A 16,604-nucleotide genomic window follows, 5' to 3' on the forward strand; every position below is an offset into this window, starting at 1 on the left:
AAAATACTTATGATTTAAATTAATTTACACAAAAAGTAACATCTAGCTAATTTGAATTAATATTAATTTTAAGCTACATGAAATTACAAAGTACTGCATTTATTTTACGAAAAATTAGCAGATTTTTGTACATTTTAATTTATGTGATAAGTAAATATTCTGGGTCAACACATGTCAATAATACGTAACATCTCACACGCCGTAACAATTAGCACACTGGTCCATGGACAACAATAAACAAATCAAATGCTCGACTAACCACCATCGATATCAATAAGCATTGTTATGGTGTGATATACTGAATATTAAATGGTTTACATTTAGAATATTCAGTCTAATACGAATTATCCAATTAACATCAATGTCAGTAACAAATTAGTATATTATTTTGCATATCTTGAAATATTTTTGGCCTCGAAAAGTAAATGTAAAGTATATATTAGGGTTATTCGATTTTATAAGACAAATCGAATATTTAAATTTACCAATGATCACAATTCAAGATTATATTCAATGTAAGTAATATACTATTGATTTTATTGTAGGCAAAATAAAATGATGATTAAGTTATTATTTCGTTTTCATGCATATATTTGATGGGTGAAAATATTAAATCAAATTTTACGGGTAAAAGAGTAGATCATTACTTTCTTGCCAGCTGTGATATTATATGTTGGTTGTGATCTAATTTAATTAGCGAGCGTGTAAGAGTTTCAGAGCAATTAAAGGCGCCTGATATGTAACCCCTTAGTGTTTCGATTGTAAGCACTGACAATATGAGGAGATTATCGGCGTCGAATGTCTCCGTTGTTAACGACGTATTTTCTGCACTGAGACGACGTTCTGCTCGCCTATCTTAATATTATATTTATAAAAAAATAACAAGCACCTGATGATAATAGACATCCATTTTATTTTATTAACATTCATTAAATAATATATTTTTTTAATAATGGAGTAAGAACATTTTTTTATATATAATACAATCAACATGCGCCAACTACAGATTTACCAAATAAATCTGTTTACCTAGTCGATTACTGTGATAAAGCATGAAGTAGAACTAATATTTACAACCCACAACCTTTCGTATTTGTAATATTAGTTCGATTATGATCAATCTAGTAAAGATAAATGAATATAATAAATGATTGTAAGGCCTTTAAAAGAGGCCGTTACTTTTGAAATCACAGACATAAACTTCAATTTTATTTGTATTTGTATATATATTCTCTCTCAACTTAAAACTAATACAAATATTTACGCTAACTTAGATTAAATTACGTAAATACAAAATAATTTAGAAGAATTTAGTTTCACTATCTAGAATGAAGTTAATATGATCTAACATGCGAAATTGTTCAATATAAATATAATAATTAATCATAATATTACCTTGAAAACTATGGATTATGTCTCATTCATTTGTACTTCAACTTTTAAGACTAATAAAAGGATAATAGTTATCAACAAAATAATTAACAAGTACTAGTAAGGAAAATGAAGGCAAATTATTGCTAAAGTAATTTATTCGGAGCGAATTGCTTCAATCATAACTTTTCAATCTCTAAACTCGTGAACTTATTATATTTCGTTTGCGAGAAATCACAGCTACTGCTGAAGTGGTTACTAAAATTAAACAGCACACACTCAAATTAAAAAGCAGCACAACATAAATAATCACGGTAAACTAATGAATTGCATACAGTTAATTAATTACACTACTAATTTAATATAAGGAAAGTTACATAGAAACATGTATATATATATAGATTAAATATCCAGTGGTTAAGTAACGACTACGTCTTGTATATATATAACAAGAGAAAAAAAATCATATATAACTAAGCTGAAACTTTATAAAAATAAGAAGAAAAATACAATGTACAACAGTGTGACATTTTAAAATATTGATTACTCAGTTTATATTGTTTACTTCACAATATTCAAAATATTGATTGCCGATTGTTAAATAAGGTTCATTACTAGTGTTTGATGAAGACATTACGAATAACGGTGTCAGAGTGACATATTTCAAGTCTGTTGATTCATTGCTTTTAATCATTGCATCTGAAGGAAGGATAATCTCTTGCTCTTGAGTGTCATCAATTGCCATTGTAGTGTGAAGGTTTGTTGTGACATTCATGCCTGTAACTTCATTTGTTTTCGTCAAATGATCTGAATGAACACTATAGCAATGCAATCATAGGGCTAGTAATCAAACAGAACATTGTTATATATATATGTCAAATTATTTTGACGTCTTTCAAGCCTATCGTTTCTCGAGCTTTAAAGTTATATCAATTCCTGCTACCTAAAAATAAATAAGAACTTCACATTGCTTTTCTACAAAAATACCGTTTCGACTTTTAATAAATTCTGAAGCAGAGCTTTGTTTAAGATGGTTTAAAAAAAGTTATATTCAAGTCATTCATTTCTATTCAGTCAAATTCACACTTCTTGTCGTTGCAAGACTCACAACTCTTGACATGTAGAAGCTTATAAAAGCCTATAAGAAAATAAAAAATAGATGTTACTAAACTGTAAGTGCTAAAGCTTGGAATTTTATTTGAAAGAAACACCATCCTACGTCCATATAGGTGTACGTAATCAAAATAAATTTGTCTTAAAAATAAATATAGAGTATAAATAATTTATTTTTATTATTTATATAAATCATTAAATTAAACGTAAATATTTAAATGATCATTAAATTATTTAAATTTAACGTCGAAGTTTCAACGAGAACTAATTTCCGATGAATTAATTACATGATATATGAATTTTGATTAAATACATATATTATCTACGAATGCCATAATAATCTTTATAATAGAAAATAATAAGTATTGAATTTGATTGCTATTAGACTAAGTATTCTATTCTCTAAGCAAATTACCGTTTAATCGAATGAGAAACAGTACAAAAGTGGAAGTCCACTTTTGTACTGTTTCTCATTCGATTCGTATTACTCACGTCCTTTAATATATAAATATCTCTCTCTCTCGAGATCTCCTAATCCATAATCCGAATACATTTTTCTTCTTATCTACCCGTGCAAACCCGTCATTGTTCCATTTGACTAACTTTATTTCAAAGATAAAATAAATGTAACCTAATAAAGTAAAATGTAATGATTTTAAATATTTTAAAGATTTAAAACTTTACATTATATGTGTATATATTATATTACAGTACATAGTAAAATATTAACAAAATGTCTATTTTTTGTTTATTTATTTCACAAAAGACATATTTGAACATAATGTGGTTGATCTATAAGATATATAAGACTCACTACTGCATAATCACCATAAGATTAGGTACTCGCTATCCTAGCTGGGCTAATTCATTACCATTAGTTAAATAGTGTTAAGGATAATAAAAGCCGAGATGGCCTAGTGGTAAGAACGCGTGAGTCTTAACCGATGATCGTGAATTTTCATGTGCTTAATTTGTGCTTATAATTCATCTCGTGCTTAACGGTGAAGGAAAACATCGTGAGGAAACCTGCATGTGTCTAATTTCATTGAAATTCTGCCACATGTGTATTCTACCAACCCGCATTGGAGCAGCGTGGTGGAATAAGCTCCAAACCTTCTCCTCAAAAAGGGAGAGGAGGCCTTAGCCCAGCTGTGGGACATTAACAGGCTGTTACTGTAAGGATAATAAGCCCTCTTCCGTAAAATAGAAAATCCAAAAAAAGACACTTTAAATATCAGTTACGTCACAACAGTTAAATTGATATCAAGCATTAATTCAAAGGCCATTATTTTACATGATACGCAGGTGACATTTTATTTATTTAAAAATGATTTATTGTTACCTTCAAGTGTTTCGCATTAAAATACAATTGCATTTCAAAATTTATAAATACAATTAAACAATGTTGTCCCGGTCTTATAAGACCTTAATATAGTATGGTTTCTGTATTTTTTATTTACAATTTTTATTTTATTTTTACATATATAAGCATAAGCGTAAGTGGTCACCAACGCCCATAGACATTAGCATTGTAAGAAATGTTAACCATCGCTTATATCACGAATGTGCCACCAATCCCGGGAACTAAGATGTTATGTCTATTGGGCTTGTAATAACACTAGCTCATTCACCCTTCAAATCGGAACACAACAATACCAAGTACTGCTGTTTTGCGGTGGAATATCTGATGAGTGGTTAGCACCTACTCAGACGAGCATGTATAAAACTCTTACACCAGTAAAATTTTCATAAATTCCACATTCCAGAAAATAATAATTAATCAAACACTTTTTAAAATAACTTTAGTATATTAGATTGTACTGAATCTAACAAACAGTGTGTTCGAATTTGTTTCGGTTTGCAGTTGCAAGATTTGACTCAGGTAAAGTAAACAGATTAAGGTTAATAAAAGATATATAATAACAAAACTAAAATTAACAACATTATATATCCTACATTAGTGTAAATGACTTGAAAATATATAATTGATCTGAAAATAGTGTGCTATTAAGTAACAATTAATTTATATAAACACAAAACCGTTATGACGTTTTAAAGCTAGTTACGAGATTTGCTTTAACTTGTAGAAGCATTAACTCAGAATGAACTAAAATATACAACTAGTGAGAATACATCTGTGCCGAGGTTAATTTTATATTGTGTGGTTGGAATCTGAGTAGCGATGTTTGGTTTTAAGTTAGAAATAATACTATTTTTTCATATGTATTTGAACAATTGAGTCATAGTTTCTTGCTCATTAGGTTCGGTCGTTGTTTAAATTGTTTCACCGGTTAGAAATGGTAAAAACGTAAGAGCTCTCTTTTTCTTTTGTAACAAATATAAAATTCGTTATGTTGATTTAAAAAATACTGTATTTAATGAAAACACAGCCGATAAAAAGGATACAAAATGTGTAATTACTAAATTAGATGATAACCAGATATTTTGCCTAGGTATTGTCTAAGGGGTGTTATACAAAAATGTCTCTAATAAATGTTTCTGAAGTTTCGAAGCCGCATATCTATGACGTAAAGAAATTGCATTTTACGACTCGTAAGGCAGGATAACCCGGTATAAATCGTAGATTATAATAAATACCCATATACTTATTTAATTATTAAATAAAAGCTAAAATTTCACTTGAGTGAAGTGGGCAAATATTTTTTGCCGAGTGACCTACACCCTTGGCCAAGTATCCTACTCTTTACATCCGGCAACTATGGGATTTAAAATGTATTGTCTTTTTGCCTCTAGCTTCTAACACTAGCTCAATTCTCTCTTAAGCCGAAACACAGCAATAAAAAGTATTTTTCTTTTACGATGAAATAACTGATGAGCAGGTAGAACCATTTCTAGTACAACGCCGTAATTTTGTAATTTTTAAGTAACAGCTAAAATCTTTTACTTTACTTATCACTTTATTATTCATTCATAACATTAGTACTCATAACATAGAGAATAATCAACTAATCACATAATATTATATACAAAAAGTACAAGTGTATGCGCAAACACTGGATGTTGACAACTGTGGATGGCAAAGACGACCGAAAAGAATCCAGACGCAGGATCAACGGACCTGCGGACCGCTGCTAAGAATTCATTTTTATATAACTTTTTACAAGTCAGATGGGGATTGAATCCAGGACCTCACGATCAATTTGTCGGTTTGTCTTTGTTTTACGCGGAAATGCATTATAGCAATGGATCGAAGTAATTGTTGCATGGAGATAGATTATAGATGGGACAGAGAGTCTTTTTGTCCCAGAATATAGGAGAATTCTTCTGAGATAGATATGATCCGTTATTCTGTAATTGCCGCATTATACTAAATTGACTGAACCGATTTTGATGAAATTTGGTCCATATGAATAGGTCCTTTAGATAGACTTTAAAAAATACCCAAGATACTAAATATATAAGTTTAGCTATTTTACACAAAAAATTAATGAAATTCGATGTCAAGAGATCTTAATATATTTTGGAAAAATATACATGATTCTTGTGAATGTGTGACTATGTACATACATATTGTCATATGTCTGTGTGCTAAATCTGCATGTATATGAAATTATGACGTCATGCCATTTGTATCTTCGAGACGTAGTATATTCACTCCTTTGGCCACAAATACCTTGAAGTATATTCATGATTTCACACTCTGAGGATTTCATATTTTCAAAGCAAATTTGTATATTTTAAAATTTAAGGTTGACTTATACAATTGAAAAACTTATTGGTTATTTTAACATTTAAATTTTATTTTAGTCTTATATTAGAAGCTGTTTTTTGATGTGACACGTTTAGCCGCGTCTTGGGGGTGGAACCGACTAGCATGCCGTGTCGGCAAACGACATGACGTTCTATATACCACTTCATTGACACTTTCTTCTCCCAGGTATATATTGCGCGTATACTACATACTTAGTTGCTACATATAATTATACATTATACAGTCTATATTTTTATTAATTTTCTCCCTAATTATAGTTACATGATGATTACATCAGCCAGGTGTCCCGTGAGGGCAACGTATTGTAAACAAGAACAATATGAACGAATACATGAGCGTTACATATTAACAATTCCATGCTTACCCCCTTTTCATCCCCTCAGTAATTGAATCGAAAATCCAATTTTAAGTCTTTGTACAAGAAACTTCCGTGTTGAGTTAAATTCTATACAATTTATAGTTAGGAATATGTATAAGTCGAAAGCTCCTACCAACTTTATTATAAGCTTAATATTTATTCAAATGCATTGGAGCAGCGTGGTGGAATAAGCTCCAAACCTTCTCCTCAAAATGAGGAGAGGAGGCCTTTAGCCCAGCAGTGGGACATTCACAGGCTGTTTCGGTTCGGATATATATATATATATATATATATATATATATATATATATACCTGGTGGTGATTGTAGAGTCCAGACGCGATGACAGCTAGTACAGTCGAGAAAATTGGTGAAACAGTGGTGCTTGAAATTATCGGTTAAGATTCACATATTCTAACCATAGTGGCAACCATAATCGCTGAAACAATTCTTTTTCGCAGATAATATATTTTAAATAAGTTAATATTCGATTCTTAGGAATTATTTCTATCAACGATTATAATTAGTAAGTGTTGTGAGTATTTATGAAATAAACTATAAAATAATATTAGTTATTAATGATGTGCCACTTACATACGTCGTGCTCGTATCTCAGTTACATAAAATAACTCCTTAAATAAAGGAAACCTCAAAACAATTCTTACCCACTTTATATAAGAAACTCTTGCGCTTAAATTACGTTCAGCTTCACTTGAACGTTCAGAAATGTAACAAGTAAGGAGATATATTTAATATATGAATTATATAACAGATCTACATACGGCATAGTAAACTAGGTTAGTGTTATTAGTACAAATGTCGTCTCAATATTATAGTTGATTTACTTTAATAAAGATAAATGATCCGAAAAAGCTTTTTGCGTTTAGGGTTTTTCAATGTTACTTCGCAAACCTGAAAGAGCTAATCGATCCATTTACCGCCCCGAGTTACTGAACCTTTATAATATTTCTATTATAAGAAAGCAAAATGGAAATATAAATATTATAGAATAGTGGTTACGCTATGTAAAAAAAATGCAAATCCAATATGGCCGCCAACAAAATGGCGTATTAAATGCATATTTTTTTTATAACCCTTTCAATATGGGTGTCAAAGGAAAGGTTGACTGATAGAATTAAATTCAATTTGAAATCTAAGGTGGCCGTTGGCACAAAATTAAAAAGTAAAAACTTAAAAAGAAAAAAAAAAGTAAAAAAAGTTAAGTTAAACGGTTTTATTGAAAATAAAGGTAATAATGATGAAGATAATGTACTAAAAGGCGCCTGAAATTTCTATCAAGTCAACCGCTATATCATTATGAATGCTATTTACATATTTACTCAAGTCACGCTACGCCCAACGATTTTATTTTTTCGTCTGATCAATGCCCTAGATTTATGAGGAGAGTGGTGTGATGGCTGATACCGAGGACCTACCTAATTATTTTTTAGCTTTTTATACATTATCTACATCACTATTATATTTATTTTCAATAAAACCGTTTAATTTTTTTTTTAATAATGTTTCATAGACCCTGGATATTACTCCTGTAACATATGTTATATGTAAATAGGCAAAAACAAAACAGTTCAGTAATTTTTTCTTCTCTGTTTGTCAACAGCTATATTTTTTTGCATGACATCTATCTTATCTATTTTTCAACGTGATTTTGATCATCTTCGAGACCTCTAATGAAAATTGGCACACGTAATTGGCAATTGATGACCATAAAATTAAAAAAAGAATGGTATTATATAATTTGCTTACGTAGTATATTTTTTAAACTATTTTTTATATATGTTTAATATGGAAAATATTTTGGAAATATGTTCAAAACAGTAATATCATCGTTTTTCTCAAATATTTCAATAATAATCATGCACGAATTTTGACCAATAGACGACCACTAGTGCATAAAAATAATTTATAAATAAAACGTCGAAATTATAAGTTAAAATTGAACTTAGTTCATAATCAGGAAATTGCAAATTTAGTTGAAGTAAATATAGAAATAAGTTTGAAGGATATTTGAGTATTAAGCTGTTTCACGGCAAGTTATTAGAAATAACGCGTGTATATGTAGTTAACTGTAAAATGAGATATTTTATTGATTTATTTATAAAACGAGGACTCAAATTGATCGAATCTCGACCGTAATTCATTGCTAATAAGAGTTAGGCTTAAAATTCAATTTATAATTTTTTTATTTTTCTTCTAAGCATACGGGCCAGTTGGCGTGGTTGGTAGATACCTGCCTTCTACGCCGAAGGTTATAGGTTCATTTCCCATCCAGGAAAGACATTTGTGTGCATGAATATGCCTGTTTGTCTTGACTCTGGGTGTAATTATCTTTATATGTATGTATTTACAAAAGTATATCAGTTGTCTGGTTTCCATAGTACAAGCTCTGTTTAGTTTGGAATCAGATGGCCTTGTGTAAATAATGTCCCTGAGTATTATTATTAATATAATGTACATTTTTAAATTAAGGGAGAAACCTGCTTAATATAACGACAAAAAATACACCCAACTAATTGTCTAAAAACATTTGATAACTAAAGTTATGTTGTGTTTGATATTGGCAATATGAATTATAATTCAAATATACATAAATTCTTCTCTTCTTCTCTATATAAACTTTAACCATTCCGAACCTTTAAGTCCTCCGTTTAAAAAAAAGCGCAATGTTAACAAAGGGATACAAAGTTTGCTTTTCGTGCATTAGTGTATTGATTAATGCCCAATCAAACTATTTAATTCTTAACAGACCAACGTAAGAAAAATCGAATAAAATTTTAGGAGTTGACTTGAAACCCCTTGAACTAAAACCCTCAAAACCTCGTAAATACTTATAAAACGTAGCTTAGCAACTGTTTATTTAAGCACTGTTGTCTCTATTTCTGTCATTATTTGTATGAAATTCAAAAGAAGAAGACAGGATTTTTCAACTAATTACCCTCTTAACAAGATTTATCAGTAAGGCCGTTAATAATTGTGCTATTATCTGTTGGATTAATTAATTGGTATGGAGATAGCTTTATATTAATTACTCAAGATCAAACACAAGCACTTTAATTTGCGTTTTATAACTTTATAATTATATATTAGTAAACGCGTGTTTTCCCTGAGTTATTTTCTTCTGGCTTCCTTGTGAACAGGGTTTCAAGAACTACCTCCGGGCTTACCAATATATCAATGTCCACTTGGCCTGGTTTGTTCATTACCACCTGCCATTGTAGAAGATTTACAAATATAGTGATATCGTAAGCTAAAATTGATCCGTGACCCAGTCCTCTGTCCACATATTTAGCGTTTTTTGTACGCGACACCTTAACAAGGCTGATATTATAAGGATTTGAAATACGCAAGGATATATTTACATATATTTAGACATTAATTTTTAAAATCGTGATAAACGTGAATATTTAATAACAAGAAAAGTATTTCATAGTACTAAATTTGCTAGGTTTTCCATATAAGTCTGTGAAGAAATGTTAGCTTTTATTAGTCTCAGATTGAAAATATAGATAGCTATTACATTTTTGCTTTAGACGATGCAACTGTTTGCTAAACTATGATTGTATTTTCAATGCATAAAAATCCTTTCTATATTTGTCTTGTATTTGTATTTATTAGCTTTTTTTAAATCATATTAATAATATATTCAAGTAGCACTTAAATAAGGAACATTATATTTATTATAAGCACTTTTGAATCTTGAAAATTTTGTAACGCTACAGAATTAAGTTGAATGTGAGAACACACCCACCCTTTTGTTAAAGCTGATAGTTAGCCAAACACGTACGTCAAATTTTATAATTGAATTTTAAACCAGTTAAAACCAGTCGGTTGGGCTAAGCTTTTGCACAAACTTCTGATCCTGGTGACAATTCAATTTAGCATATATGTGTGTGTTCGTTTCAGTGAACAGATGAAATAAAGTATTGTTAAAAACCATTTATGATTATTATATAATTATATTCTTGATTTTATATGAAGCTATTAATTTAAAAAATATGCAATATCTACTTAAGTCTTTATTACTGATTATTACGGAATCACGCTGCTCTAATGTGGGTTTGCTTGAATACATTCGTGGTAGATTTTCAGTAAAATTAGACACATACAGGTTTTCTCACGAAGTTTTCTTTCACCGTCAAGCACGAGATGAATTATAAATACGGGCCGGTTGGCGTGGTTGGTAGATACTTGCCTTTCACGCTGAAGGTTGTGGTTCAATTCCCACCCAGGACAGACATTTGTGTGCATGTCTGTTTGTCCTAAGTCTTTGTGTAATTATCTATATAAGTATGTATTCACAAAAGAAAAGTAGTATACGTAGTATATCAGTTGTCTGGTTTCCATTGTACAAGCTCTGCTTAGTTTGGGATGAGACGGCTGTGTGTGAATAATGTCCCAGGATATTATTATTCTTATAAATTGAGCACGTGAAAATTCAGTGTTGCTTGCCCAGGTTTGAACCCACGATCATCGGTTAAGATTCACGCGTTCTAATCACTGAACCATCTCGGCAATATGGATAAAATTTCTAGTAACAGCCTGTTAATGTCCCACTTCTGGGCTAAGGCCTCCTCTCCCTTTTGAGGAGAAGGTTTGGAGCTTATTCCATCACGCTGCTCCAATGCGGGTTGGTAGATGTGTAATGTGGCATAATTTCAATGAAATTAGACACATGCAGGTTTCCTCACGATGTTTTCCTTCACCGTCAAGCACGAGATGAATTATAATCACAAATTAAGCACATGAAAATTCAGTTGTGCTTGCCCGGGTTTGAACCCACGATCGTTGGTTAAGATTCACGTGTTCTAACCACTAGGCCATCTCGGCTAAATTACTTATTTAAATATCTAGTTCTCAGACTAATTGAAAATCTAATTTGATAACGTTCAGGACAGTGGCTTAGCCGCATTTATAATGTTAGTACAAATAAACAGGAGTTTTATTTAAAATAAATAATAATATTAAATATATATAAAAAATATTTTTAGATTATTAATTATTAAATAATCCTACAGACTGTGATAAAATGATGAAAAAATTTATTACGACTCCGTTAATGCTTGTCAATGAGAACTGAACCTTTCATTCGCTGTTCATCTTTTATTCCGTCGGCGTCTGTGTTGGAAGAATTCACCTTAATATAGATTTCATGACGTCAGCAAATATTATCTCGAGATTACAGCCACATTATACGAAGATCATAGTACAATAAAAACACATCTGATTTTTGTTTTTCGCGGTATTTGTTGTTGTTATTGGTTATGTAATGAAAATACGCAAACAAAACTATTCTATTCGAACATACTTTAAAATCTCCGCAGATCACACGAGGAAATCGAAAAATATCACGTGATAGGCAAGACTGACTTTAATAATTATAAAATAAAACTGAATTGATATCAACGTAAGTTCATTGAAATCAAAAGACTATTCAAATATAAAAATTATAGTAGGCTTGGGGCATTATAAAAGGTAGACTTATCTCAATATCTGCAAATTGGTGTAAAATTTAGCTTACCGTTTTCATAGTTACTCGGGCAAAAAATATCGGATCTGTTCGGATATAAATGCATTTAAATGAAAGCCCGGGGTAATATAATGCGGAAAACAAAAACTATCTATTTTTTAGCTACAATATGTGTTTCCTAATTGCATATCCGAGTAAAATAAATGGTTTCCCCTTTTTTAGAGTTACTTAGTGACATATCCGATGATTTGTTTATATTGGCGTAATCGTACCGATATCAGGCTCAATTTTCTCTGTTGATAGCATTCAATAAATATCTGAATTGTCAAATATTTGTACCGTAAACAAAATCATTCTAAGTTATACTTTTCTCTATGCTCTATCTATTTTGCCTTTACAAAATACGTACTATTTGTCTAGCTACATAATTATTAGCAATTTAATGAATATTGTTTTCTCATAATGTTTAATTTAAATTTAATCCTTAGAATACCTTCCTCAAGCAACAAAAGTTTTCAAAGCATTACGTGCGTTTTTGATGAATGCTAAGGTAAAAGATTTATTCATTGGTTGGAATAATTTTCATTCACTTCGTCTTTCTTGTCAACCGATGTATCCATCGACCTTATGACAACGTTCCGATACGCGTGATTTTTAGGCCTCATTACCACTAACTACTAAGATTAGTGGAGAAATACTTATCCGTAACAGCCTGTGAATGTCCCATTGCTGGGCTAAAGGCCTCCTCTCCTCTTTTTGAGGAAAAGATTTTGGAGCTTAATTCCACCACGCTGCTCCAATGCGGGTTGGTTGTGATAATAGCAAAATGTTGAAACTTAAAGCACGACCTTATATAGATTAGGGATTACGCGAATTAATTTTGGAAGTTTTGAAATTTATGAAAAATTATTAGCCTTTCTTAGTTATCAGAAGACAAAGATCATCCGATCTTATATAATTCTTTTATGATGAACATTATATACACATAGCAAGTGATTCGCATGTGTTTATGGAAATAGAGCCCTTACTAATACTGCGTTGATACTGCGTTGGATACCGTTGCACTGTAACAATGTTGGACAGGAGTATGATTGGTCAGGGCGCATATCCTGCGGTAGACATTCTGTCTGAAACAATAGTAGGGTGCATTGTGTTTAGGGTGAATATGTTAGATTTTGGTGTTTGTTTAGAATACAGAGAATCGGTATTTCGAGTGTTTGAATACATAACTGATTAAAAATTAAAACCAAGCAGAATTGATTTGAGAGATTTCTCAAATCTGTGTTTTGTCATTAAATGTGATATTTATATAGTATAAAATTTTATATTTAAAGGTGTATTTAAATTCATTGTTATATAGTTTTTAATTCTACACACTTCTATTTGCATGATAAGAGACTTTTATAGTCAGTTTGTCTCTATCATATTTATTCTGTAATTTTAATTTTTGTCGATACAATGTACATACTTTTAATGTTGACTCATCCATTAATCACGTAAGGCTTGAAAGGGTCTTAGTGGTTTGGAACAGGGGAACGGGAATTTTTCGTAGAACGTATAATTTCTACACCAAAATGATGTCGCCGAGTAGGTTCATGAAACTGACGTTGATCTTCAATTTGTGGAAGCCACAGAGCCAATAGCTGACTTTCAAGATACTTATACACTTTTTAGTGTTGAAGAAATTTTCGCTAATCCGAGATCCGAGGAAAATGTCCATTAAATATTCTATTTACATGTACAAATATATTTTTTTACACCTTCCTTTATTACTTTTATGCCAGTCTAACACAACCTGCAACCTCAAAGTCTGTCTGGAAATTTTTATCACGATGCTTAATTTTCCAAAATTTAATCAGATTACATGTATTGTATGTATTTAGAGATAATATTCTGAAGTTTTCAATATACTTTGTACTAAAAAAATACACGTGATTTTGAGTATGAGGGGAGGGGTACTTAAAAAGTTGCTAAAAACATCACGTAATTCATAAACGATCACATGATTCATAACGATAAATAAATAATTATTATTTCAATTATACAGGTTCATCAATTTAATGTGTGTGTGCCATATTTTTATATAACGTTCCTTTTTTCATATTACAGGTTATATTGAAATAATGGATTCAGCATTTAAACTGGAATAATCTGTCGAATGCAGTATTATTATTAACAAATTGAACGTTTATTTAAATCTTATGATAAAAGAATATGATGTAGTATGGTACAATATATTTTTTTCTAAATATACTCATTATTTCTATCTACTAACTACGACCGCACCTTAGTTAGTTATAAGTTATATTATCTTATTTAAACAATTGTTGATTGTTGGTATAATATGTGTTTCAGATTAATAAACTTCATCACTCTTCAACTGATCACCATAAAAATTGGGATATATGTATTTGTTCACGGACAACATTTTTATACTATTTATACAGCCGTAATTCGGCGGTACATGGCTCTAAGGCATATCAACTACTATTCATTTTAATTGCCATAAAAGTTAATTTGAGCATGGAGAATATTTTATCAAAAGACGTATCATATAAACTTTGAAAACTATTGTGTCATGATTTCGCGCAATTGTGTGATGTCATACAATAAAAGGACTACCTAACATAAAAATATATTTATTCAAATCGGGCTTGTACGGCCTTAAGATAGAATTACCGACTATTGCATCACTTGCCGGCTCTAATATAGTTTAACAACAATTAAATAAACATTTAAAATTTTAAATTAAAATTTCAACAAATAACGTAATTATGTTGAAAAAACCTAAGATTAAAAGAGTATCGCTTATTTTGGAGTGCCGAGAGTACTCGCTTATTCATAAATTATAAGGTCGGCGTCGTGTCAGTTAGTATTAAATTCAATTTTGCCCAAAGTTAACAAAATGAAAAGTTAAACCATATTTGAATTTAAAATTTATTGCATTTCATTTAAATTGAAATTCTCAGAGTACATTTTTATGGAAATATTAGTTTTAATTCGACTCATATTCGCGAGGATATTTATTACATTTATTCAGTGGTAAGGTTTTGTACAAGGTTAAGATTAATTAGTACTTAGTAGTTATTGAATGCAGGTTTTAAGGTTGCATGCCATTATGAATGAGTCAACTTCGGGCACTAGGAACCACCACCATTTGCAAGTTTGCTTACCTACTAAATATCAAAAAAATTGAACTTGACGTACGTTATGGATAAAAACTGAGATACACTAGTATAGCCATGATGGCCTAACTGAATTTTTATTTGTTTAATTTGTGTATAATTCATCTCGTGCTCGGCGGTGAAGAGAAAACCTGCCACCACATGGTGGATAAAAATCTGCCATGTGTATCCACTAACCGTAATTGGAGTAGCGTGGTTCAGTAAACTCAAAGTCTTTTCCTCAAAAAGGGGAGGAGAGCTTAGCCAGCAGCAGACATTTACAAGTTGTTACTTATTGTATATTTGGATACAAATAAGTGATTTTATAACAAAATATTTTGCGAAAAACAGGTTTCTCGTATTTTTTTTTTAAATCAGTCATTTGTTTGTATAAAAATCTAAGCACCTACCTTATTGAGAACAGCTAAGCTCGAAACTTACCTTTGAATCACTTTTCCTGATAGCATCATGGATACGCCACACTAGACAGGGTCCAGCGCAGCTTGTCTCCTTGATAATCTCGAAGTAGTCCAAAATCGGATTGTTTTCGAGCGGAAGGGGCAATGGCAAAGTCGTCGACGATGGTGAGTTCTTCAGCTTTGATATCATGGCGGCCATTTCGGGGATTATGCGACTCGTCAGCGACATGGAATCTGACGAGTCGCGGCGGTTATCTAGAAAAATAAATATAATATATTTAAATATATATATTTTATAGAATAGGCGGACGAACATATGGACCACCACCTGATGTTAAATCGTCACCAACACCCATAGACATTGGCATTGTAAAAAATTTTAACCATCGCTTACATCGTAAATGCACAACCAACCTTGGGAACTTGGGATGTTATGTCCCTTGTGACTATAATTAAACTGGCTCACTATCCTACAAATCGTAACACAACAATACTAAGTAAAAATTAAAGTATTGCTTATTTATACCACGCTATTATATATTATAAATGTTTATTCTCGTTAAGATGGTAAATATATATTTGTATGTTGCATGATAATAGATATAAAACATTTTTATTCGGAACTCAAGCGACTGTTAAAGTTTTCCAAGATTTTTTTTCAGCCACTGCTAATTAACAAAATACCACACTCACACATATCCAAATATAACATACTAAATCTTTTTAATTTAATATTATATATATATTTTTTTTATATTTGCCGGGAGGGCAAATGACTCTACTCCACCTGATGGTAAGTGGTAGTAGAGTCCAAACGCGACGACGACCAGTACAGATGGGAAAAACGTTCTGCACTAGCCACCTTCGCCTTGCCGGCCCGCAAGACGCCTCTTCACGCCTCGTTTGAAGGAACCCGGGTTGTATGAGGAGGGGAATACGTGAGCTGGTAAGGAATTCTAT

The 16,604-nt window shown here is 31.1% G+C and overlaps 1 protein-coding gene across 1 annotated transcript in view; it reads right to left on the minus strand.

The window, feature by feature from the left end:
* The window catches only part of LOC126780670 (SCY1-like protein 2), a 105,025-nt gene extending 89,191 nt beyond the window's left edge, over positions 1–15,834 (minus strand). The window contains exon 1 of the mRNA XM_050505300.1: positions 15,667–15,834. Coding sequence (XP_050361257.1) covers positions 15,667–15,834 — 168 coding nt within the window. The remainder of the gene's footprint in view (positions 1–15,666) is intronic.
* Between the last annotated feature and the right edge of the window lie 770 nt (positions 15,835–16,604).

Source organism: Nymphalis io, chromosome Z (genome assembly GCF_905147045.1).
Source record: "Nymphalis io chromosome Z, ilAglIoxx1.1, whole genome shotgun sequence".
Classification (NCBI taxonomy): domain Eukaryota; kingdom Metazoa; phylum Arthropoda; class Insecta; order Lepidoptera; family Nymphalidae; genus Nymphalis; species Nymphalis io.